At 42.5% G+C, this 24,393-nt stretch overlaps 1 protein-coding gene across 1 annotated transcript in view; it reads left to right on the top strand.

The window, feature by feature from the left end:
* The window catches only part of TGFBR3 (transforming growth factor beta receptor 3), a 185,331-nt gene that overhangs the window by 71,260 nt on the left and 89,678 nt on the right, over positions 1 to 24,393 (top strand). Inside the window, exon 3 of the mRNA XM_033114407.1 lies at positions 2,925 to 3,109. Within this exon, the coding sequence (XP_032970298.1) occupies positions 2,925 to 3,109 (185 nt within the window). The remainder of the gene's footprint in view (positions 1 to 2,924; positions 3,110 to 24,393) is intronic.

The raw sequence follows: 24,393 nt of genomic DNA, 5'->3' as shown, positions 1-24,393 counted from the left end.
CGGCAGCTCAGAGGCAGCTCATTGTCTTCAATCTAGTTGTGGAGGGTGCAGCTCACTGTTCCATGTGGGAATTGAACTGGCAACCCTGTTATTCAGAGCTCGCGCTCTAACCAACTGAGCCATCTGGCCACCCCAACTTTTTTCTTTTTTAAACGTGGAGGAAAAAATTTCAATAAGGAACCTCAAAAACAAAATACCACTCTAGTGTGTCCAATGGAGAGGGATACTCTATACTGAGTCTGTTTAAAAATTGACCCCAGAGGGTCTCTGTAAAGAGCAGCTATCCGGTCACTTGATCAGAGTATGCCTGTGCATTGTTTTCTTCTTTCTTTGACCTTGGACTGACTTGTATAAACCTTGGCTGGTGCTGCAGCCTATAACTTGGGGGTCTGTCGGTCCTGGACTGTGGCAGGACAGAGAGCATAGATTCTAGGCTCATCCTCAGCACTGGGGACGTCCCTTCTCTGCTTCCCTCTAAGATCTTATCCTCTGATTTATTTCCAGTGTGTTCGCTCCCACCCCAGTGGAGATGGGCAGTGTGCTGATTTAAGAACCCTGATGGGTGATGGTGGCATGGTCAGGAGGAGGACAAGTCAAGCAGATTGCAAGCCTTTTTGCAGACGTGTTTCGGGTAGATCTACAGCCCAGTCAGAGCTTTGCACATACATACAAAAATGGAACTGAAAAGTATTTTTATACGTGCTTGATTTGTGATAATGGCAAATTCATGGCAGGAGCCTATGAAACCAAATCAGAAAGGTTTTTCAGTGTGGGTAGCGATAGCCACTGTGTGTCCCCTACTCCAGAGTTGAGTAGGAGTAGGAGACTTTCTCTGGAGCTTTGGGGTGTGAAATTCACCAGACATACCCACCACGGCTGGTGAAGGCCAGAGGGGGAGCAGCACAGAGCAGGCCCACCTGCTCACACTGTTTGCCCTGTGAGGGGGCCTTCGGGGAATCATACATTCAGTACCTTCTGCCTCGGCTGCCGTGACATCTCTCTTCACTACCTCTCTTTCTCAGAAAGCAGCTGGGCACAGTGCAGTAATAGAAAGGGCAGCAGTGATTATTTGAGAAGGTACATACTTCATTTCAGACCAGATAACTATTATCAGCCTAGATAATTTCCATGAGTTCTGAAATAGAATTGGCACACACACCAGGCAGCCTGTCTGCTTATGCGCTAGCAGACGGGGTGCAGGACAGCGGGTTCTGAAGTGCATTTGCAGTTAGACCAGAACTGCAATCCTGGAGAGTGTCTTTGTTATGCAGAAGTCAGGATGAACTACTGGGAGTGCACTCAGGTTTTTCATCTGGTTCCATTTGGAAGACCGAGGTTTAGTGGACACTGTATGTTCAAGCACCAGTCTTTGCAGCTGTCAAACGGGGGGCGGATAACACCAAGTCACAGAGGTGTGTGAGGTTTAAGTATCGAAGTTTCCCCTTCTTCCTGAATGTCTCTCTGTCAATCTAGCCAATGTGAAATGTGTGTACCTCACATCATTGTAGCAATCTGTTTCCCACATCAGTTCCTTACAGCCACATCCAAGTCCCTGGAATCGGGCCCTAATCACAGAAGTGGCAATTTTTTTTTTTTTAAGCTCAGTGATTATTTAACAAATATTTTCTGAGCCAGGCACTGTGATGGGTGCGGAGGATACAAAGATGAGTAACCCACAGCCATCAGGGAGGTCACACTGGACTGGCAAAGACAGGTATATAAACTGATGGTTATAGTATGGAAAATGAAACAGCAGAGATAGGCAGCGAGATTATAAGAGGACAGACAATGAGTACCTCCCCCAGTCTGGGGTGTTGTGGAGATGAAATTAGAGTGGAAGAGGAATTTGGGCAAGGGAACAAGCTTGAATAAAGACATGGAGTTGAGAAACATCACGGTACGTTTGGAGACCATCAAGGCAACTGGTGTTGCTGGAGTGGGGAGTTGTGGGGCTGGAGAGATAGGAATTGGCTAGATTGAGAAAAGCCTTGGGTGCCAGGTTAAGGAGCTCGGGCTTTATTTACAAGGCCAGCAGTGTTCCAGGGACAGGGCCTGCTTGCGAGATTGGAGGGTCAGGCTTTTGCATTTGGAATAACCATTGAGTTGAGCACCCCTGGGTTAGGTGGGCAATGCTTATATGGAAGGTGGCTTGGAGAGCTGGGCACCTGAGGCTTCTTTTAGGAATACCTGCAGCTGTCTGGGGACAGAGACAGTGAGGGCTACAGGAGGTACAGATGGAGATAAGTGGAGGGATTTAGGGTTTAAGGTCTGATTGATTAGAGAAAGGGTGAATGAAGAAGCAAGAGCCATGTCTGACCAGGGTTCTCCTTTTTCTATCTGAGGCTCTGCTCACACCCTACCTCTCTTGGAAGAATTTTTCTGACCACTGGCCCAAACTTTACAGCTCTAGCCCCATTTCCTCCACTCATTGCATCCTTACTTTTTGTTTGAAGTTTGTTTTGTTTTCCCTAAGAAGGGGTGGCAATTAAAAAGTAGGAACTGCATCTTATACTTTTTGGGGGGTACAATTTTAGGTGTTTAATATTATTGATGCATAATAATTTGGGGCTTTAGGCAGTTTATTTCATTTATCTCTGGCTTTCTTCTAAGAGAGGAAGGAAGAATTGAACACAGATGTCAAATGGGAGGTTTCCTCCATCCAGAGGAATACGTTCATGACTTGTACATCAAAAAGGGAATGTAAATAATCAAATACACATTAAAATCATCCAAAAGGAATTTCAGAGATTGGGGTTTTAGAAGAATAGGCTAACTTTTCTGCCATTTAGTTCTGGAAACAACTCACCTGGAAAGACTCCTCTCTGGTGGGCTAGCAGTGGCTTGACCATCCGGAACAATCAGTTTAATCGTGGCACAATTGATTGCGGTTTCTGAGGGGTTCGTGCTTGTGATTCCCTCTGCAGGTCCAGAGCCCAGCGCCCAGTGTGAACTGTCGCCCGTCAATGCCTCCCATCCAGTCCAGGCCTTAATGGAGAGCTTCACCGTCTTGTCGGGCTGTGCCAGCAGAGGCACGACAGGGCTTCCACAGGAGGTGCACGTCCTGAACCTCCGTACCGCTGACCAGGGCCCTGGCCAGCCGCCGAGACAGGTAGGCACAGGTGCCAGCTTTCTACCCATTGCCCCTCTGAGTTTGTAAAGACACTTTTCTGAACGAAGGGTCTTTTTTTTCTTCATTCTGAGTCTAACAAGGACGCTCATGTATGAATGTACGTGGGGAGGAGGACACGCCATACACTGGACAGAGGAAGATTTCAAGTAACAGATTGCTCTCTGGTCTGGGCAACTCGAGGATGTCTCTCTCTAGAGATTTCATGGCTTTCTAAGTTTTCTGGCCCCCCATGTTGGAAAGAATGTTCTCAAGAATTTCATCTTTTAAACATGGCTGTGAAAAAACAAAATTAGGTGCCATTTCTCTGTAATTGTAAAATGCCTTTCCCATCTCTTCCTGTGCCCTGTCTTCCTTCTTTCTTTGCTTTGTCTTATGAACCTCTTGCAAGTTGAGTAGGGAAAAGGGAACACTCTGGAATAAAGATGGCAATATTTTGTACTTGCATGAAAATCCCTGGGGGTAGTAGCTCCTTATGCTATCCAGGCAGGTTCTTGAAGATACCGTGTTTCCCCGAAAATAAGACCTAGCTGGACAATCAGCTCTAATGCGTCTTTTGGAGCAAGAATTAATATAACACCCACTATTATTTTACTATAAGACCAAGTATAAAATAATATGATATGATATGGTATAATATAATATGTAATACTGGGTCTTATATTAATTTTTGCTCCAAAAGACGCATTAGAGCTGATTGTCCAGCTAGGTCTTATTTTCGGGGAAACAGGGTAGTGGTGGTTTTGTGGGGGATGATTATAGTGACTCAGTCTTTACTCTGTCTCACCACTGTTGGAAGCACTTATGTATTTATTTTATGAAGTCCTATTATTATCCTCATTTTACAGGTGACAGGCTGGTGCAGAGATAACTTACTTGTCCAAGGTCAAGGGAGTTAAGAGAATGAGTTAAAACTAACATTAAGAGAGAACTGGCCTCCTTTTTCCTGTGGCTCAGAAATGACCTAGATTGGGGGCGAATGGTCATCATACTTTTTAAAAGATGACACACAGTTGTCATTCGTTCTATTTCTAAGCTTCTGTCTGTCAGAAATGTTATCACTCAAGTACTATCTCTCCTGGGGGAGAGAAACCACAAAAAAATTCTGATCACAGTGAATTGCACGAATACTGATGCAGAACGGAATTTATCTTTGAGCTTTCTTCTGGTCAAGAAAGTTAATTGCCAGAACCATTTGTTTGTGTGCTTCAACCACTCTGCCTTTTTGGGGGAGTAGAAATAGGAGAGGTAAGGTGTCCAGAAGGAAAAGCAAACTGATTTTAATCTTGTGAAAGTGTGCAGCATTGGCTCATTTCAAAGACAAATCGTCTAACCTTTCCAGCTACACTGGAAATTATTGTTAATAGTCTTGGTTGCGTGCCATTGTAGCTGCAACACATATTTCAGGTCAGATTTCTTTATCCCAGTAATATGTCTTTAATTCTTAACTTACGGGGGAGAATTTGTGGTGGGAGGGAAAGGAGAAGAGGAGGAAATGCAGTTCCTATGAAGTGTTGCTGACTCCAGCAATTCTTTCGCAGCAGTAATTACTCATTTTATATATGCTTCTCAGAGGAACCAAGAAAGAAGAGAAAGTTCGAGCTCTAACAGAAGCAGCAATAGCAGTAAATGTTGGATGTTAAATTGTGCGGTACCATTGTTGACTCTGAAAATAGATTCACATAAGACTGTTGGACAACAGAGCTCTCCCACATTTGTATTGACTGGAATTCCTTTGAGGACATGGCAGTCCTGAAGATACATAAAAGTAGCAGCCATCAGGGACATAGTGCGTTCAGTGAGGAGTAAAGGAAGAGCCTGTGGAGGATAGTCTCTGAAGTTTTTTTCAAAATCTGACTGTTCTTCTTTCTTCAGTATTTATATAGTATTAATATGTATATGATTTTGGCTTAGTGATTTGAAGATATTTCTGAGACGAGGCAACGGAGGGAAATTGCGTTCTTTCCTTCTTTGGGGACTTTTAAGAATTAGATGGCTGTAGTTCAGTCCTGTTTGAAAACAAGATGTTGGGATAAGTGATCTTTGGAAATTCCATCTGGCTCTGAGCTGCTCTCATGTAGTGGACCTCAGAGTGTTTGATGTGTATGGAGTGAGTATAGAGGACATCAGAGCAGGAAGGGCCACGACAGAGAGAATGAAAGAGTTTGTTTGTGGGTGGTAAGAGGGAGGTGGAGAAATATTAAATCTCTCTCACTTTCTTCAGATATGACTGTGGAGATACATTACTGCAGCTGTGCGAACAGTTTTTAAAAATCATTTGAACCATATGACCCAGCAATTCCATTCCTAAGTCAAATGTACTCGAGAGAAATGAAAACATATGTCTATACCAAAGTTTGTCCACAAATGTTCATAGCAGCATTATTCATACTAGTCAAAAAGTGGAAACAATCCGAATGTCCATCAACCGATGAATGGATAAATCAAATGTGGTATATGCATACACAGGAATATCATTCAGCAATAAAAATGAATGAAATACTGATAACATACAACAACGTGAATGAACCTTGAAAACTAAGAGAAAGAAGACAGAGACAAAAGACCACATTTCATCTATGATTCCATTTAGATGAAATATCCAGAATAGACACATTTATAGTGATAGAAAGTAAATTACCGGCTGCTTCGGGCTGGAGGGTAGAACGGAGAAATAGGGGTTGACTGCTAATGAGTACGTACAGGGTTTCTTTTGCAGGGGACTAGTGTTCTAAAATTAAATTGTGGTGATGGTTCCACAACTGAATACACTAAATGCCAAGGATAAATGTCAGTATACTAAAACCCACTGACTTATACTTTAAATGGGTAAATTTTATAATATGTGGATTTTATCTCAGGAAAGCTATTTAAACAATAACTTGACCTGCCAATATTTCTAATTAGCTTGTCAAGTTTACCTTAACTGTATTCATTTTTTTTTTTTTTTTATACCAAGATTGCGTCCTCCAACGTTAATTTACCCAACTATTTCTGTCATTCTTCCTTGGTAATTTGATTTTTATAGATATGCTATTATATGTCTGTGCTAAAAATCACAGCTGATCTGTTTTCAGGGCAGTGGTGGGAGGACCAGAGGCAGCCTTTGTGGGTGTCTCTACTGGGTGTTAAAGGAAAATATTTTTCAAAATGAAATGATAAATGTTGTTGCTTATAAATTAGCATAAGGAATGCTCTCCTGGTTCCAAGCCATAATTGAGCTTGACTGATGACCGCTGTAGTTGTTTTTTGTGATGTCCTCCTTAAATGTGAGGGAATTGCTAAATCAACCCTACTTCCCCTTGACTTGTTATTGGTGCATGATCAGCATTAAGACCTATTATAAATCATCCGTCTCTAACATTTGACTAACTTCCTACATCCCAGGCACGTTAAGGTGTTCTTCAGCTGACAGGAGGCTGCTGCTTTTTCTGTGTGGTGGAGGGGACAGCCTTCACTTGGAGGTAATAACTACCTCAGGTTGACAAGATTTGGAGAAACAGTTACATTTAAGTTAGATAAAGACTTGTGCAGGCCAGCAGAGAATTTGTGTCAGGACTCACTTGTTAACAGTAGTGTACATAGAGCCTTCTGTGGCAAAGCCCTGTTTTGCCATTGGCCTCCCTGCTTGGTTCTCATCAGGACAGCGCAGACCTATAGTGGTATTTTTCATCTGAAACCCCACCTCTCATTTGTAATCACTGGTTTTGGAAACAACAGCCTTGGAAGGGAACAGGAAACTGGAAAAAGACTCTCTGGCAACAGAGGAGGGCAGAAGAGGGTAAACAGCCTTGAGAAATCAGCTCTGTCGTTTAGAATAAGCAGGCCAGTCTCATCCTCTAAAACCAGCTCCTTGTACTCTTCGACTTCAAAGTGAAATGCACCCCTCATCCCTCACCCCCTGTCAGTTTGGCCCCTCAGGGTGTTTCCTAATTCCCCAGAAGGGTTATAGCACCACCATTTGCTTGTTTACAGTAACATACTTTCATTAGTTGCTGGAATGGCAACAATTTTGCTTCCTATCTAATTTATATTGTGACCTGCTTTTATGTGGTGATGGGTCTTTTCTATTTCCGACCTACCTAATTGCTTGCTCATTATGAAAAGCTGCTGAGGATAAGCCTCTGGTTAGCATTACGTAGTGTATATGGCAGACCTTGTTTCATTGTGCTTGGCTTTATTGTGCTTCACAGATGTTACATTTTTCACAGATCCTCCACCAGCAAAAAGATTACGACTCACTTTATTGCGGTGGTCTGGAACGGAACGTGCAGTATCTCTGAGTATGCCTGTAAAAGATATGGGCGTTTAAATTTATGTACTTGTTTTGACATTAAAAGAGCGACTGTTAATGGGTGTGCCAGTGACTGGCTGTAGGGGTGGAGTGAGGACCTGGAGGCTCCATTGTCTTGGGAAAGGGGCCAGGTTTAATAACTTGAGTGTCAGAAAGCTCAAAACCCTCCTCGCTTTCATGCATTTGCTTATTCTCTGCCTCATTCCAAAAACAGGATTTGGGATGGGCTTACAACAATAGACAGACCAACAGTGTAAGCAGAAATGCAAAATGAGGACAAAAGGAAAAAGAAAAGTGTAGTTTGTTAGCCATATGGGTTAATGTGGTTGGTATGATTGAGTTTGAAATTTGGCTCGAAGCTTCTTGGCAGGCAGGGCCAAATGGGATGTGTGGTTAATCACACATGTGGCTCCGAGTCAGTTTTACTCTGGACCTTCTCTGAGGACTGTGGCATAAAGTTGTCCGTTTCCTGGTTCTTTCTGAGGACAGGAAATACCACAATCGGGAAAAAGAGAAGGAAATAAGCACATCTAAAATGCCAACTGTTCTGCTTGCTTCTGAACAGCTCCTTTGCCCCTCAAGTAACAGGAAGGGCCGGGTAGGGGTGGTGGCCATGCTTTCTGTGGGCCAGGCCCCTGCCCTGCACTTGTCTTCTGTCTGCCAGTCCCCAGCAGCCTGAAAGGGGGAGGAGGCTGAGACAGCGGACCCTGGGTCCTGCAGCCCGCTTCTGCGCCCGGTCTGTCGGACCCAACAGTACAAGCTTTCCCCACACTTCCAGTCCACTTCCCTTTTACTAGCAGCGCTTTCCTTGTCCAGTCTCGGCTGGCTCTACGTCTTAGGATCTTAGGATCTTAGGATTTTAGGATCTTAGGTGATCCAGCACATCACCTCCCCAAGGTTTGGGTTTTGTGCGTAGGCTCATGTGATAGCTTTTTCCAGTGTTCGGAGTCCCTTTTCATTTCCTCCCTTAAGACTTTGCGGCAGTATTAAGGTTGATCTGTGTGTGGCAGAATCTGTTTTTTCCTTTTGGGTTTAGGAGAATACATCAAGTGTCAGTAATTATAAAATGCAGGGCTGAGCTCAGGATCCCTTGCACTCTATGGGACTGGTACTACTCACACAAAATGCCACCTCCTGACTTGGTTATTTTCCTCTCCTCCTTCCCCCCATGAGGCTTTCAGCTGCCTTCACAAAAGTAACTCACCTGTCCTCTGCTTCTGAGCCGCTTCTTGTAACCAAACTTGCTTGAACTGTGTGATAAGGGAGAAGAAGCACATTCAGAGACTCTTCCTGCTGTGAATGAAATGGGGATTTTTGCCATCTGATTTGCCATCTTTCTTGCTTACGTTGAGGACTCTAGCAGTTCAGGGATTAAACATTTTTGGAGATTCCTACCACCTACCTACTTACCTATCTATCTAGATGTAGTCTTTCCCCTGTTTCCACAGTATTAGTAAGTGAACGTCTTCTCTTGTCCCCCTCCCCCGCAGTTATTAAAATATAGACACACCAGTGCGGGGGGTGGGGAGAATGGTTGTGTGTTCTCACGTTTACCCATCACCACTAAAAGAACTAATACAAAATTTCAAGACTAGCTTTTTGGGGAGTGCATGTGTGAGAGCAAAAATGGCAAACGAACACGAGCGCACACTGGCTGCATTCCTTCTCTATCTGGGGCGTTTTTTGCCTCTGCTGTTATTCATGAAAGACTTCCCAATGCTAGTCCTATGTGGAAGCAGAAAAACAAATCAAAACAAACTGAAGGCTATTTATGTTTCAGAGATCTTATAGGTAGTACGTCTAAGCAAGTGTCAAGACCCCCCCACAGACACTGGATATTGGTGAAATGCAGTTAGTACTAAACAAATACCTTCTACGTATAAACACTGTGTGGTATTTGTGTCAATGGAGGTTGCTTTGGAAATCACCCTGGGATGACATGTAAGATTGCCACTGCACTGTCCATTTTGTCCCAGATCTACAGCAGATATATCAGAGAGTGACACTGACAACAAGGGTCACATTTCTCAAAAAACATTTCTCCCCTCCCTCCACCTCCCCTTCTCCTCTTCCCCCCTCTTTCAGCCGCCCTCTCCCCCTCTCCCTCTCTTCCCTTTCCCTCTGTCCCCTGCCCTCCCTTCCCTCACTAGAGGGTTGCTGTGGAAGTTACTTGATTAACTTGAAAGGCAACTGAATTTGACTCTCACATAGGATTGGAGGCCCTAAATGAATAGGACAGTCACATCATTTAAAAAGAGTTGTCCCCTCACATGAAGATACTCAATGCAGTTTAAATGATGACACCCCACTGGGCAGTATGAAGGTACCAGAAGTGGACAGAGGAGCAGGTGTGAGAACAGGAAGGCAGCTAGACATCTGGCTGCTGTCTCAGTAGAGGACAGTGCAAGCCGGTTAAAACTGGCCGTGCTAGTCGAGGATGGTTTTCTAACACACTGGGGCAGGATGTTCAATCTGAAACTCAGCTAACTCTCAAATAGGAACTCTCCATAAACCCAGTGTGAATTTTAGAAAAAGTGAAAGCAGAAATCAGAGTGATAATAGTAAACATCAGGGTTTAGTAAACAAATCAGAATACAAGCTAAGCAAAGAAGTTACATTGTTCCTACCAAGATGCTGGCTGGCCACATTGCTTAAACCCTGTCATTTATCACAGTAACGTCCAGATGCTATAAAATTGCCCTAGGAAAGCACAGCCCCCTGCCCCGCCAGAGGGATTGGGCCTGGTCAGACTCTGCCATTTTAGTATGAGGTAATGCTGGGTTAAGTTGTTTGCTGGCTGGGAGCTGACAGATTGAAAAAGCCTCTCTTATTGCCTCTTCTCTAGTCTGGAGAAGAGACTGCCTTGACCCCTTCTAAAATTTGTCTAGCAACAGCATTTTCCAGCTTGTGTGGTGTTTGTCTTTATGGAGGTTAGGGTTACAACCCTGACCCATACTACTGTTGCTATGGTAACTTCTCTTGACTTAAAAAAAAAGAAATTGTATAATTTCCTGAAAATGTTGTTCGAAAATGTTTCTTCAGGAGCACCCTCCACATTTGCAAATGTGACTCTTTGCCCTTAGAACTTTTTGGAGAGAATTTTAAAAAGCAATAGACTAAAGTAAGGAGCTGGTCTCCAAATCTGAGACCCAGATGTGCTGGTTGGGCACATGCCCAGTTTGATATGTGCAGACTATCCTGATAGCCAATTTGTGCTTTCTTGTTTCCATTGCTTATCTGCTGTCTTGACATTTTGTTTGAGAATAAAAGGAAATTTCCTGCTAATATCTCTGATTTTTAAAGACACAAATTCTGCAGAAGTAGTTATTACGTTACTTTCAATCATTCCCCGCCACTGTGTTTGCTAAATATTCCTGTGAATGGTAGACACGTGTTTAATTATTTTACTTTTCTTTCTCCCCTCGTGAAGAGGCTATGTATGAACTTGGCCCTGCTGATTACCTCTCCACACCATCTTAATTCCTCTTTTCCTAGCCTATCCCACCTCTTGAATGAGTGAATGTCTGTGTGTCTGCCTTTCCCTTCTTTCCTCTCTGCAGCGTGACTGCTCCTCTCCTTAACTTATCACTGGGGAGTCCCTGATGATGCCCTTTTGGCCAACTCATGGGGTGCTGGGACTGGCGGCAATCTAGTCCCAACCACGTTACAGAAGAGACCACACCCAGGGAGTGAAGCGACCACTTATTCACTGCAATGAAGGAATTGGTGCCATTGCTGGATGGAACCCAGGGATGCCAATTCCCGTCACTGATCTTGCTTCCATAACACCTTTCTGCACTGTTAACTCCTCCTCAGCTCCTTTTTCTGCACTCCCTTTTCTGGCATCTCTCTTTGGGTTTCATGATGTTGCCTGAGCTTGGTTCTCCTTCTAGCTTTCTATCTGCTTTTCTGTTTCTTTCCCAGCTGCTCTTCCTTCCTTCTTAGGGGGTTCTTGACTGAAGTGCAATCCTTGACCCTTATTTTCCCATCTATTCTCCTTAAAGTGGTTTGCCTGTTCTCAGGATTTTGGTTGTCACCTCCATGCCAATGATTCCTCCAACTCTCTCCAAGCTTCTCAAGTGGAGCTCCAGTCAGTCTCTAAAGCAACTTACCTTCAGGTCCTACCTTTAGTTCCCGGGGCCTGAGATGTGCTGTGGAGGAGTGGCCCTCAGGATGGTTCTGTCTGGTGTCAGATAGAGGGCAAATCTCGGCTCCGTCACTTCCCAAGTGTGTCACTCTGGTTGAGTCACTTAATTCTCTATGCCTCAATTTCCTCATCTTGAAAATGAAGATGATACCATAGTAGCAGTTCTTTAGAGGGTTCACCGAGGATTGAGAGAGGTCTCTATAGCACTGGGGCTGGGTTTTGTGCCTGGCACATAGTACACAATCAGATATTAGCTGTTTTTCATATCTCCAAAACTGAAAGTAAGAAACTTCCTGAGCCAGTCTTCCCCTTACCCTAGTGCTGGTTTATTAGTCCAACTTCCCTGTCCCGTCAGTGTCACCGCTACCATATTTCTGGGGACTTTTGAACCATCTTGGATTTACCCATTCTCTTCAAACCCTGCATTTGGTCAGTCACCAAGTTTTATTGATATTTTCTCTGCAATTTCTCTTGAATGTCTGTGTTCTTCTCCACTGATCCTTCAGCTTCCTTATCCAGTTTCCTGAGACTGGCATCTTCAGCCTTAGGCCCTTATTCTTTTAGTCTAGCTTGTGGACCACTTCACAAAATCAGTGTTTCTCTATAAATACTCCCACAATTGATTCATTAGTCCATTCATTTACAGACCTATTCAATGAGTTATTTATGGAGAACCTACGGTGCTGGAAGATACTCAGTTTAGGTTCTTATTTGTCTTTACAGCTTCATCACTTGTTTCTCACATTTAATACAGGGTGACAGATTATATAACCATTATTTGTTACAAAAATAACAAATTTGCAGGAGCCCAACGGAGGGAGTGGTAATTCTATCTGCAGGTGAGGGAAGGATTCCTAGAAGAGAACATTTGGTAAAGGCCTTGAAAGTTAAGTAGAAGTTGCTGGTACAAGAGAAGGGAAGCCTCAACACACACAGGGAAGAACAGAAAACTTGTGTGGAGGAAAATTCTTCCACGTATGTGGTGTGGCCAGTGTGCAGATCAGGGAGTGGCAGACTATGGCTTTTGGGCCAAATCCTGCCTGCTGCCTGTTTTTGTATGTATATTATTTACATACCATACAGCTCACCTGTTTAAAGTGTACGCACCAATGGTTTTTAGTATATTTATAGAGTTGTGCAGCCATGGTTCTTAGAGTTGTGCACAATCTAATTTTAGAACATTTTCAGCACCCCGAAAGGAAACTTTGTACCCATTAGCAGTCACTCCTCGTTCCCCACGCTCCTACTCCTTGCCCTAGGCAACCACTAATCTACTTTCTTTCTTTATAGGTTTGCCTATTCTGGATATTTGCTATAAATGGAGTCATATATAATATGTGTGACTTTTGTGACTAGCTTTTTGCACTTAGCATAATGCATTTGAGGGTCATCCATGTATTAATTATTTCATTCCTTTTTATTCCTGACTAATATTCCATTGTATGGCTATACCACATTTTGTTTGTCCATTCATCAGTCTGGTACCTGTTTTTGTAAATAAAGTTTTATTGGCGCATAGCCAAGCCCATTCGTGCACATATTATCTGCGGTGGCTTTCTCAGGACAGTGGCACAGTGGAGTAGTGTGACCTGCATGGCCGGCAAAGCCTAAAATATTTATGAGCTGGCCGTTTGCAGAAGAAGCTTGCCAACCCCTGGAATAGAGGAGGGGGACAATTGATGGGGTGGGGTGGGGCCAGGAAATGGAAGATGAGAATGGAAAGGCAGCACAAGTAAGGATTTGGACTTTATCCTTTGGATCAGTATTTCTCTAAGTGTGTGTGCTATGTGAACCCCCTGTGTCTGAATTCCTTGGAGATGCTTAAGTGCATATTCCTGAGCCTCACCCTGGCCTTTCAGAAGAATGCTTTGCTTCATACCTTTTTTTTTAATTCTACCTGAACTTCTTTCTTAATTCTCTCAATCCCTGCCATGTGAGAAGCCCGTGCGTAAGTCTTAACTTGTCAGCAAACCCTTTCTTGATTCCTTAACCCTCCGCAACCTCTCTCTTTTCTAAACATTGCTCTGAATCCCTTCCTTCTCCTCAACAGAGTCTGCACCTCCCCAAAGTGTGGAATTATGTTTTCTTGTATTATATGAATCATGCATGTTACTCTCACATACCTAGCTGGAGAGTGCACTTCTTAAGGGCAGAATCCAAGTCTTGGCCCATGTGAATTGTGCATATTGGGTTCTTGCATGGTGTCAAGGATGTTATTTAAAGTATCACTGAAGTCTTCTTAAACTACTCCCCCTTTCCACAGTTTACCTTTATTTGATTTGCATTGTATCAGTGGACCCGATGTTTTGTCCCCAGGCCCCTCTTTAACTTCTGTAGCCCCGCAAGTACCTTCCATTTTGTATTACTGCTTTGATTTATTTTTCCTAATTAAATCTCATGCTACTGCAATTTAAAGTCTCCAGATCTCTGTTTCAGTCTTTCCCCAGCCCAGTTTCAGAGTTTTGTTAACAGTTGTTAACATTTTTTCGTTACTTGTTCAGATTTTAGTCATCTGCTAGTCAACTAGTTAGTCTTTTCCCTCAGTAGGGTAAAAAGCTATAAATGGGTTTTGACTCCATGCTGCTCCCTTGAGTGGCTCATTTGATCTGAGCCGGGTTTGAAGTTGGGCCATTGAAAATGATCTGTCCTCATGATGTAGGGGGTGACATCCAGCCAACTCTTAATATTTCTGGAATTAATTAACCTTGATTCTTCCAATTTGAAAGAGGTCATTTTACATTACCTTGTATTGTTAAATACCTGCTGGCTTGATTTTTTTATTTATTTTTTGTTTTTATTTTTTGCTCAGTGAGCACTTAAAATATCTCTGCCTGTATAGTAATTTGTTCCCTGTTTAATGTGGCTTTTTCCTTTGTTTACTCTGGACCCAAGTCTTTCTAGCTTGTTTTCTAAGTCAGCTCAAAAGTTGCTGCTCATTGGATTTGGCACCGTTTGCAAGCCTTACCCACCAGAACCCTACAGGAAGTTGTGTGTCGGCCAGAAGAGTCTGTTTATTTAGAGCATGGTGTCCAGCAGAAGCAATCCATTTATGAAGGTCTGGTCTTAAAGACACAGGAATCTGAATCTGTATTTGGAAGACCTGCTGCTTTGGCTTCCAATGCAGTTGTGTGCTGTGTGCTTTCCTGTGCGGATTGCCAGGGCACCTCACCTGGACTGTTGGGTAATTGAAATAGTCCTTTCCCTGAGTCCCTTGGCTTTGTCTGAAATAATAAAATATCAATGCCCAGATACTAGACAGCCCCTTTAAACTCATAGGAATGGGATTACATTTTTTTATGTTGTGGCTTTTGCAAGTTTATTGATCACCATTTTCCAGTATTCTGGTAGGATTTTGATCTGCGTGCACTTCTGATTTAGCATGCTAAAACTAAGTTGAAATAGCTATGCTTTGGACTCCTGGGTATGGTACTTTGCCCACAATCATCTGGCATTATCTGGGTTCTCATCCAAGATACCCTACAATAGTGCTTTATATTTATGGCATTTTTTCCCTGAACCGAAGTCCTTTGGCTGAATCTAGCATTTTTACATCCGTTGGGGGGAATAGAGACGAGCTACAGGTATGATTTGGCTTCTTTTGAAGCTAGAGAGACTAGATGAGATGTTAACCGGGTCTAACTACATGTTAACCGGGTCTAACTACATGTTAACCGGGTCTAACTACATGAGTCAAGGAGAGCCAGCAATAGGATCTAAGGATTGCTGCAATAGCTTAACTCGTGCCTGGAGCCCAAACACCACATTGTACACGTTAAAATTGCCTTTCTGTTTGTTGATACATGTGGACACTCATCTGATTCTTACTGTATTTGCTTCAGCAAGTTGGTGAAGTGCCTGTAGGTTTCATGTGCCCAGCACTGGGCTTGCCACAGGGTAGGTACTCAGTACCTATGCGCTGATTCGAATGGAAGCTGCATTCATATCTTAAGAGGTATGCCCCCCACAAGTGTGACCTCACTTCTGGTGATGTCTATGCATAGGTAGGGGCCTCGGGAGAGAGGAATAAAGATACATGGAGCTGCTGAGAAGACTGAGGAATGAAAGGTAGAGAGAATGAGACACTACGGGTCTTAGTTCTGGCCATGCTCCTGGGGGGTGGGGGCAGGGTGTCCTTTGGTGGTCGACAGTTGGAATTTTTGTGAGGTGGAAGTTACATTGATATTTCTACCTCAGAATAGCTCTTCAAGAGCATTGACTTTCTTGAAGTCTTAGGTAAATATAACACTTAATGAAGTTAAAAACACTATTTGACACTTTCTTCTCCCACTCCTCTCAACCTCAAGTGGATAGACATGTTGGCAACGCTTTCCTTGGGAATCAGGTTTCTGAAGATAAAGGAGAAAGCTGAAGTCCGAGGGACCCAATGGACATGGACATGCATGCTTTGGTGTGAGACATTGGTCATTTAGGGTGTCTCCTTTGCTTGCTGTGCAGAATCTCAAATTTGGGGGGTCTTCCAAAATCAAGCAACTGAAGAACTTAATTTCTATTGATGAGTCACACTTGGGCATTTCGCTTCCATCATCTGGTTGCAGAGGACTTTGGGGGGCCAGTTACCCTCCCTTATATTCTGAACAACCCCTAGATTTTCGTCTGGTACAGTTGGCCAGAGGGCTCTGCCTTTTTCCCACTGTGCGTTCTTTCTGCTGAGCCCAGCACCCTTTAGAGGCTGTAATTCTGTCCCTTTATTGCTCTGTATATTGTTAGTGCATGTGTTGGCTATTTATTTTTGTTTCCTGCTTTCATATGGGTTGAAGATTCTACTCTTACCCCTTTATCACCGCTGGTTGTTAACATAGTGAGAAGCTAAATGAAATGGTAATATTACCATTGTGAACAAGTATTTCTCTAAAAAGATCTCTTTTTTTGTTCCTTTTTAGTGCTGTTAATATCTAATTCCCAGTGTTTTAGTTGGAAGCTGTTCAAATTTCCCAAATCATAAAATCTTTCAAAGCCTACTCCAAGTTACTTTTTCTTCATTCAGTGCTCCTCCTATTTGCATTAAGTAAAAGAAAAAAGAAAAGCCTGCCTATTTCCAAATAGGGAAATTACCTATGTTTATTAGAGACCAGAGTGATATGATCCCCTGACGCATGATGTGAGTTTTTTAGATGTGTTTTGGAGTTGTGTGCAAGGGTAATTTTTAGTCCTGTTTTTGCCATGTGTTCTTATATGCATTTCCTAAACACTTTCCCTGGCTTGGTACTATTACTGTGTATATGACCTACATGTGTTTCCTATTTTTTATGACTCATACTTACGGTACTCATAAAGATTTATCCTTTATCTTGGCTCTGAGTAATGAGCCCACTTGCGCATTTCCAACAGAGATGTGGGTTGGGACTTTTGCGTTTAATCCTGCAGAATAGGCCTCTTGAAGGCATAGTGAAGGAAGCATGACATACTCCTCTGAAGGTACTGCTTACTTCTCCCTGAGGAAACAGTCAACTCAGTTTTTGTGAATTTATTAATTTGTGTTTTTTAGGTTTTCCTTTCCCTTTTAGCCATTTTGCTGCTTGCAAGTGAGACCACCAGAGGGTGACTAGATGGAACAAATGCTCTACTTTACCCTGCTGCTCACTGTACTAAAGGGATCTGTGGAGGAAGAAATGGAAATAATTAAACTGAAATGATGTTTGTATTACATGTGGCAACAAATGCCCAGGGGGTCTTCTTGGGTTCAAGTACACATTCAAACCCAAGAGACTATCTATCACAGGCCACAGGAGGCTTCAGTCTATTCAAAAGGAAGGCTTACAGCAGCGGGGCAGCATGCCGGTCCTCTTTTTTGGATGTCTTGTGGCTGCCTACACATCCATTTATATAGAGCCCCCCCGGAGCTCTCCAATTGATGGCTCAAATGCCAGGAAATCTGCATGGGAGGGTGGTGGAGGGTGTGTGTGTGTGTGTGTGTGTGTGTGTGTGTGTGTGTGTGTGTGTGCGTGCGCTTGTGCATGTGCGTGTTGTCCTGATTTAGAAGCCTCTCACCTCCCAGAAATTAACTGGCAACTATGCGCCATAAAAGTAGTTCCATGGTGCCTACGAAGTACATGCCTGGTTTATAAGAGTCACTGCTCTCAGGGAAGCTACCAAATATCTCTTTCTATCAGATTAAAAAAATTTTGTTTCCAATCCTCATACAGCTAACCAATCAGGCATAATTTTAACTATAAGCAAGTTGCCTTTTATTACAGTTGATATATTGTTTTAGATTACCAGGGTTACAGAGTTGACAGAGTTAATAGAAGAGCAAATTCCCATGTAGAAGAGTATATTTTGCTAACACTTTGTCCATACCTGTGGATTTTATTCTTATTATTTGTATTCCTGGTTAAGTAATGGCTCCCAAAGATATGCCCACAGCCTAGTCCCCCCAATCCTGTGAATGTTACTATATGAATGTTCTATAGAAATAGTCTTTGCAGGTGTGATTAATTGAAAGATTTTGAGGTGAGAAGATTCTGCTGGATTATCTGGTGGCCTCTAAATGCAATCACATGTGTCCCTTACAAGATGGAGATTTGACATACAAGAAGAGAAGACGATGTGACCATGGAGGCAGAGATTGGAGTAATGTGGCCACAAGCCAAGGAATACCAACAGCTATGAGAAACTGGAAGAGGCAAGGAATGGATTTTCTCTTAGAGCTTCTGGAGGGAGCACAGCTCTGCTGACACCTTGCTTTTGGCTCATTAATACTGATTTTGGACATCTGGCTTCCTGAATTATGAGAAAATAAATTTCTGTTGTTTTAGGCCACCACGTTTTTAGTAATTTGTCACAGCAGCCACAGGAAACTTACATACTCCCTATCTCACGTTAGCTTGGGAGATTATCTTGAGTTCCATGCAGCCCTCTTGTCGCCATTTTGTTCACTGCTTGTGTTCTCCCATCTCTGTAAAGGATGCTACCACCCCGTTGCCAAGGCCAAAAACCTTGGCATTACCCATGACTTCCTGTGTTTTCTCAGATGTCATATCCAATCCTATTTATCCTACCATAAAAATATGTTCTGAATTAGCCAACCTTCGACCTCCATTCCTCCCACCCCTCCTACCTTTTATACCCACCTCCCCGACAATCCCCACTACCACCTTTGGTTTGAGCCACCATCATATCTCTACTTGTGACACAGTGGACCCCAACCCAGGTTCCTTAAGAGGGCAGAATCTGGATGGAGCTAGAATGCCTGTGTTGGAAGCCCAGTTCCACTGTTTATGAGCTCGGTGACGTTATACTACCTATATAGTATCTAGTTCATTTAGGTTTCTATGACAATTAAATAATTAAAATGTGACAAGTGCTTAGAATATGATAAGCATTCAAGAGCTACTGTCCTAATTAGCTAATAAGATCTGTTCACATAGCAGCCTGAATGATCTTTTTAAAACTTAAGTCCAATCACAAAAGTCACCAGCTCAACTTCCTGTAGTGGCTTCCCATTACATTTAGAATAAAATCCCCAGCCCCCAGCAGAACTTTCATCCCTTCCCCCACCACTCTCACCATGTTCACTGTACTGCCGATGTGAGCCCTACTGTCCTCCAGGGATGCAGAGCACCCTCCTGCCCCACATCCTTTGCCCGAAGCACTTCTCCCATTTATTCACAGGGCTGGTTCCCTTCCTGCACCCAGTCCCTTCCCAGCGGTTACCTCGGCAGAGAGCCCTTCATTGACCAGCCCATTTAAAATAGCCATACCCAAAAGAAAAACCAAAAAGTAAAATAGGCACACCTCCCACTGTGTCCAAACCGTTTGACATTTTTAAAATAACTCATAACATCATCTGATATTTATTGAAATGTGTTTGTTTATTGTCTGTCCCTTCCACTAGAATATCCGTGAGATGTTTGATGTTGTGCACTGTCTCCACTAATTAGAACATACCCAGCGCATAGTGAGCACTCAATAAATATATGTGAAATAAATTCTTTAATGAACAAGTGAATATGATTTTAATACATAGTTTAGTTTTATTAAACAGACTGAGTGAGAAATTTTTTTTTATTTGGAAATTTCTTATAGTTTCTGGAAAATCTGGTTTTTGATATTGGTATGTATGGTTCAGTCGTAAAAAATGTTTCTTAATCCAAGTTTCAAGGCGTAGAAAATAGCTCTGGATTGTGAGTTTTAATAAAAGGATTTGATCCGTCATTTATCAAGATCTTTTTGGTTTCACTTTGAGCATATCTGTAGAGCCATGCAAGTCTCAGTTTCTTCATTAGTCAATATTAAGAGGTTGGGAAGATTGAGATCTAATACTTCTCTCAGTGCTATTGCTTTTTTGAGTCTACAGAATTAAAGGAGCACTTTTTAATATAGTTAGTCCAGATCTCCAATATGAAAAAACAGCATAATTTGCATTAGGTAAAAAATACCAATTAAAAGTAGAATTGAAAGTGTTTCTGGAAATCGTTACATTGCAAAGCATCCTTACAGACACCCTCCGCATACAGTGGGGGAGGAGCCACCTAAGAGCTGAAATGTAAACTAAGGATATCTGATGTCTTCTTACTGTGTTTTTTTTAAAAACTTGCATTAAGTAGGATTTACAGATCCGGGGGCAAAGCTGGTTTCCAAATATAATACTTAGGAAAATGCTTTTTAGATTCATCCCTTTACAGATCTTATTGCCTTGCACAGAGAAATTTTATGGTTTCCAAATAGCCCCACTGTTGCAACAGGACAGAGTACACATAATGAATGTTTCTCCCCCTCTCTTTTATTTATTGAAATACAGACGATTAGAGGAGCTAATCATTTCAGTTTGCAGAGCAAAGGCCCCTCCCCTCGTAATTAGAAACAGGCAGCTGGACAGTCATGGGCGGGCAGCCTTCGCGGATTGTGCTGCACGCAAAGCATTGTGGGAGTGACGCAGGCAGCAGCCGTGGAGCTCACCATCCCATATGTGGACCAGGGCAAAGAACGACACCTGTAAACAGAAAGGCCAGAGACATAGAAACATATTATTGCCCTAAACACACATGATAGAAACTTAACCAAATAGACTTAATCAACTACAGCTGGGCTGAGATAAACACAGAAGTGCTAAGGAAGCAGGCATGTTGGAAGGACGCGGGGCTGGGGTTGGGGGAGGCTCCTCGCTGGGGTAATTGGAGCCAGGTGTGCTAGCCTGGCAATGCGTTTTGGAGGTGAGAATTGGGAGAGGTTTGAAATGGGATGTGGTTTGGCTGAGGGCTGGAGCAAGCATTTTCAAAGACAAGGGAGGAGGCTGGTAAATAATAGAGCCAAGTTAAGGAGTATGAACTGTGTTGAGGACAGCGAGTACCTGGGCGGCTGTGAGAGCCTGGGTCTGTTGATGTTAATGGTGAGAGAACGCGTGCTCATCTGTACTACTACAAGTCTTTGTAGTTGGGTGAATTGGTATCATCTTGAACACTGGAAAAGGCAATTTAGACCTCTAAAGATAAATATTTGTCCCCAAACTTCCCAGCCACCGATTGGGAGAAATCATCTAGCTTTACCTCATAATCCGGTGATTTCAGCTGCTTTTTTGTGGCTTTAGCATTTTCTGTGTTCCTATTTCTTTGAAAGGTATACTCCAGGATGGAAAGGCAGGAGATAGAGTTTCTGTCCCCAAATCTGGGGCGTCCTCAGAGCAGATGTGGTGTTGGGGTCTGATGTGGAATGAATGTCGTATTCTCGAGACCATTCTTTGTGGGATTTCAGAGTCCCCAAAATTGTGATGAAATTTGGAGAGCAAGACTTGAGGCTGCTCAGAGTAGCCTTGTCTAAACAGGAAGACGGTTGCATTTGTGCTTGTGCATGGTCTTTAATGAGACCCAAATCCCAGAGGTTGAGGGGAAGGCTGGGAAATGGCAGAAAAGCTGTTCCTTCCTGTTCCTCAGGAAGGCTGAGCGTCATGTGTGCAGGTGTCATCAGTTTGTGATCCTGCTTAAAAATCCAGCAACCCGTACACAAGAGGTAAAGGCACCACATTGGTTGGAGCCAAAGACAAACACAGATAAGCTGTTTTCTTAGAGGATTTCATAAACTGCCATTTTGGTCAGTTTTTTCAACACCCCTAACAAGGGAGTTGTTGGAAGCTCTAGTTTACGGGCATGGGAATTGAGGCTGAGAGAGGTTAAATAGTCTACCGAAGGCCATGAGCTGGGTGGTAATTGGTGGAGCCCAAGCTTGAATCTGCAGCAGACACCTCCTATAGGTGGGTTTGATGTGCAGTGAGTGGCTGTGGGCAAGGTGGGCTTTCTCAAGGTTGAAACTTTTATTCAATCATTAAATCAGTGTTTACTAAGCACTTGTTATTTGTCAGGCACGGTGCCAGGCACTGGTAGTCCTCACACCCCCGAACTTTGAGAATTTGCCAAAGGTGGCAATGATAGAGTGGATAGCAAGTTCTCCCCCTGTTCTCATTTAGATGATCTCAGCCTCTTTGCTCTCTTTAAATGTGGGCTTAAATATTGCTCCTGGTGTTGTTTGTTGACTTTAATCATATTGGAGGTAAGTCTTTGAGTTGCAATAAAATAGCCATCTGGTAAGAATTACATGTGAATAGCTCGGTTGTCACCTATAGGTTAAGAGCTTAGAAAAAGGAGCAGTTTGGATCAACCTGTTACTAACGATAGCTCTGTTCTGTACAAACCACTCTCTTTACTGGATTATCTGTGCCAAAACATTACCAAATAGCTTGGAAACGGGTTAGTGTTTTGCCCTGTAGGGAAAAAAAGAGCATGGAGTAGAATTTGGAAAAGAATCTTGGAAACAATAATATTAACAATGTATCATTCACATGCCCAAAACTTCAGCACTGCAGGCCTCTTGCTGGCAGAATCAGGTGAACTATGAGGTATATTATGACTTGATCTTCAATGCTTGCATATCTTGAGTAAGTTGAAAATTAGGTTATTTCTGTTTTGTTAGTAGTGACCTTTTATCAGAACTACTTAGGAGATATGCTTTAGATAGAAGCACTGGTAACTTTCTATATCTATAGCTGCCTTCTTTTTCTCTTCAACTTTATAAAAGCATAATGGAAGAATTTCCCAGCATCATGTTGTGGAGTCACCCCATATGTTGGTTCGTCTTTCCTTTGTCTTTCATACATTCATTAATTCATGTACTTAAAAAATGTGTTTCCAGTGTGCAGGTACTGTTTTAGAACTAGAGATACAGTGGTGAATAAGGCAGAATTTTAGCTCTCGTGATGCTTACATTGTTTTGAACTCACGGTGACAGGAAGAGGTGGTGGTTAGGAAAGACCTCTTTGAGGAACTGCACTTGAAGACAGACCTTAATGATGAAACAGGGTACCATGCACAGATCCAAGGGAAGAACAGGCCAGCCCCTTCAACGTGATCTGCTGATGTCAGGGCCCTAAGCTCGGAAGCAACTCTGCAGGTGTGGCTGGAATAGAGCAAGGAAGAAAGTGGTAGGAGATAGGAGTAGTTAGTACAGGGTCAGACCATAGGGTGCTTTGCAAGGGAAGTTGTTTCTTGCCATTTCTTATGTTTCTGCATTCTTGTCCAGTGTTTAAAAAGGCTGGCCCTGAATTCTGAAGACTCAGGGAGTCCTTTCCCAATAACAGAGAATTGGTTCCAGAAGGAGAGACATGGATAGTCCCACTAGCAGGATAAGTAGAAGCTGGATTACTGGAATGGATATTTCGGTTCTAGTCCCAGTGATGCCATAGCCAGGTGTGGAACTTGAGTATGCCATTACCTCTTTGGGCTTCAATTTCTTTATTTACAACGAATACCTGGAGTAGAATATCTCTAAAATCTCCTCCATCACTGAATCAATGATTTTTATTATACAAAAAATTTCATTTTGGGATAACGCTTGCTTCTTTTAGCCTTTTATTAGCACTGATTGTAATAACCAAGTAAACTGGTTCTAATTTCATCCCTTTCCCTGTTCCTTTGCTTTTAGAACAGCCAGTGAAGTATTTGGGGGGTGGGGGGAAATGGCAGGAAGAAGTAAACAATGGAGGAAAAATGAGAGAACGTCATAACTTCACACCTTGGATACAGAGCTGACCAGGGTGCCTAATACACAATTTAGCTCAGTGCCCATTGGCCTGAAAGAACGCCCAAATGAGTCAATTGTAATGACTGAGACTTACTCTCAGCCTAATGATTTATGGTTAATCAAGAGCAGCCATTGTTCTTATTAAGGAGGATTATCCCATCAAAATGGTGTTTTTATAACCTGACAGTGTAATAATGTTGTTTGTGTTGACTCTTGTTTTTAAATCATATTTTGATTTATTGGAAGCCCTGTATTTCAATAGATAATAGAAAAATCTGCCAGTCTTCCTGAAATTCAGTATAAATCATGTAGCTCTCTCATTGAAAAGTATATCTAAAAGAAATCAGCAAAACCAAATAAATTAACTTGTCTTAAAGACTATTATCTTGTCAACACTACCTATTTTAAAAGACACTGTGAATCTTAATTTACCCTTAGGATTAGCTTTGAGTATTTTGTGATTTGTTTTGCTTCTGCCAAGAATAAAAGACGACACGGCACACACTGACCCAGAATTAAAGGAAGAAAAAAAGAAAAAGGAAAGGAAAGAAATTTTCTAAAACATAGTGGTCTGACAAGCTTGATAAATTCATTTTGGGATATTTTCAGTTCTATTTTGTTCTCTTGTATTCACTTTGGCAGGTTAAGCTAAACTTTTGTCAATCTTTCCCTTTAATTGAATACACAAATCACTTAGGGTGACTTGGCATTTGTGAATTGATGATTCAATTACACCAGCCCATTTATTCTTTCTTGTCAGCTACATCTATTCCTAGGTATCTGTCTTGAGGCCTG

The sequence above is a fragment of the Rhinolophus ferrumequinum genome, chromosome 9 (assembly GCF_004115265.2).
Source record: "Rhinolophus ferrumequinum isolate MPI-CBG mRhiFer1 chromosome 9, mRhiFer1_v1.p, whole genome shotgun sequence".
Classification (NCBI taxonomy): domain Eukaryota; kingdom Metazoa; phylum Chordata; class Mammalia; order Chiroptera; family Rhinolophidae; genus Rhinolophus; species Rhinolophus ferrumequinum.
The sequence above is the reverse complement of the archived record's forward strand: the minus strand, read 5'-3'. Positions and strand labels throughout refer to the sequence as shown.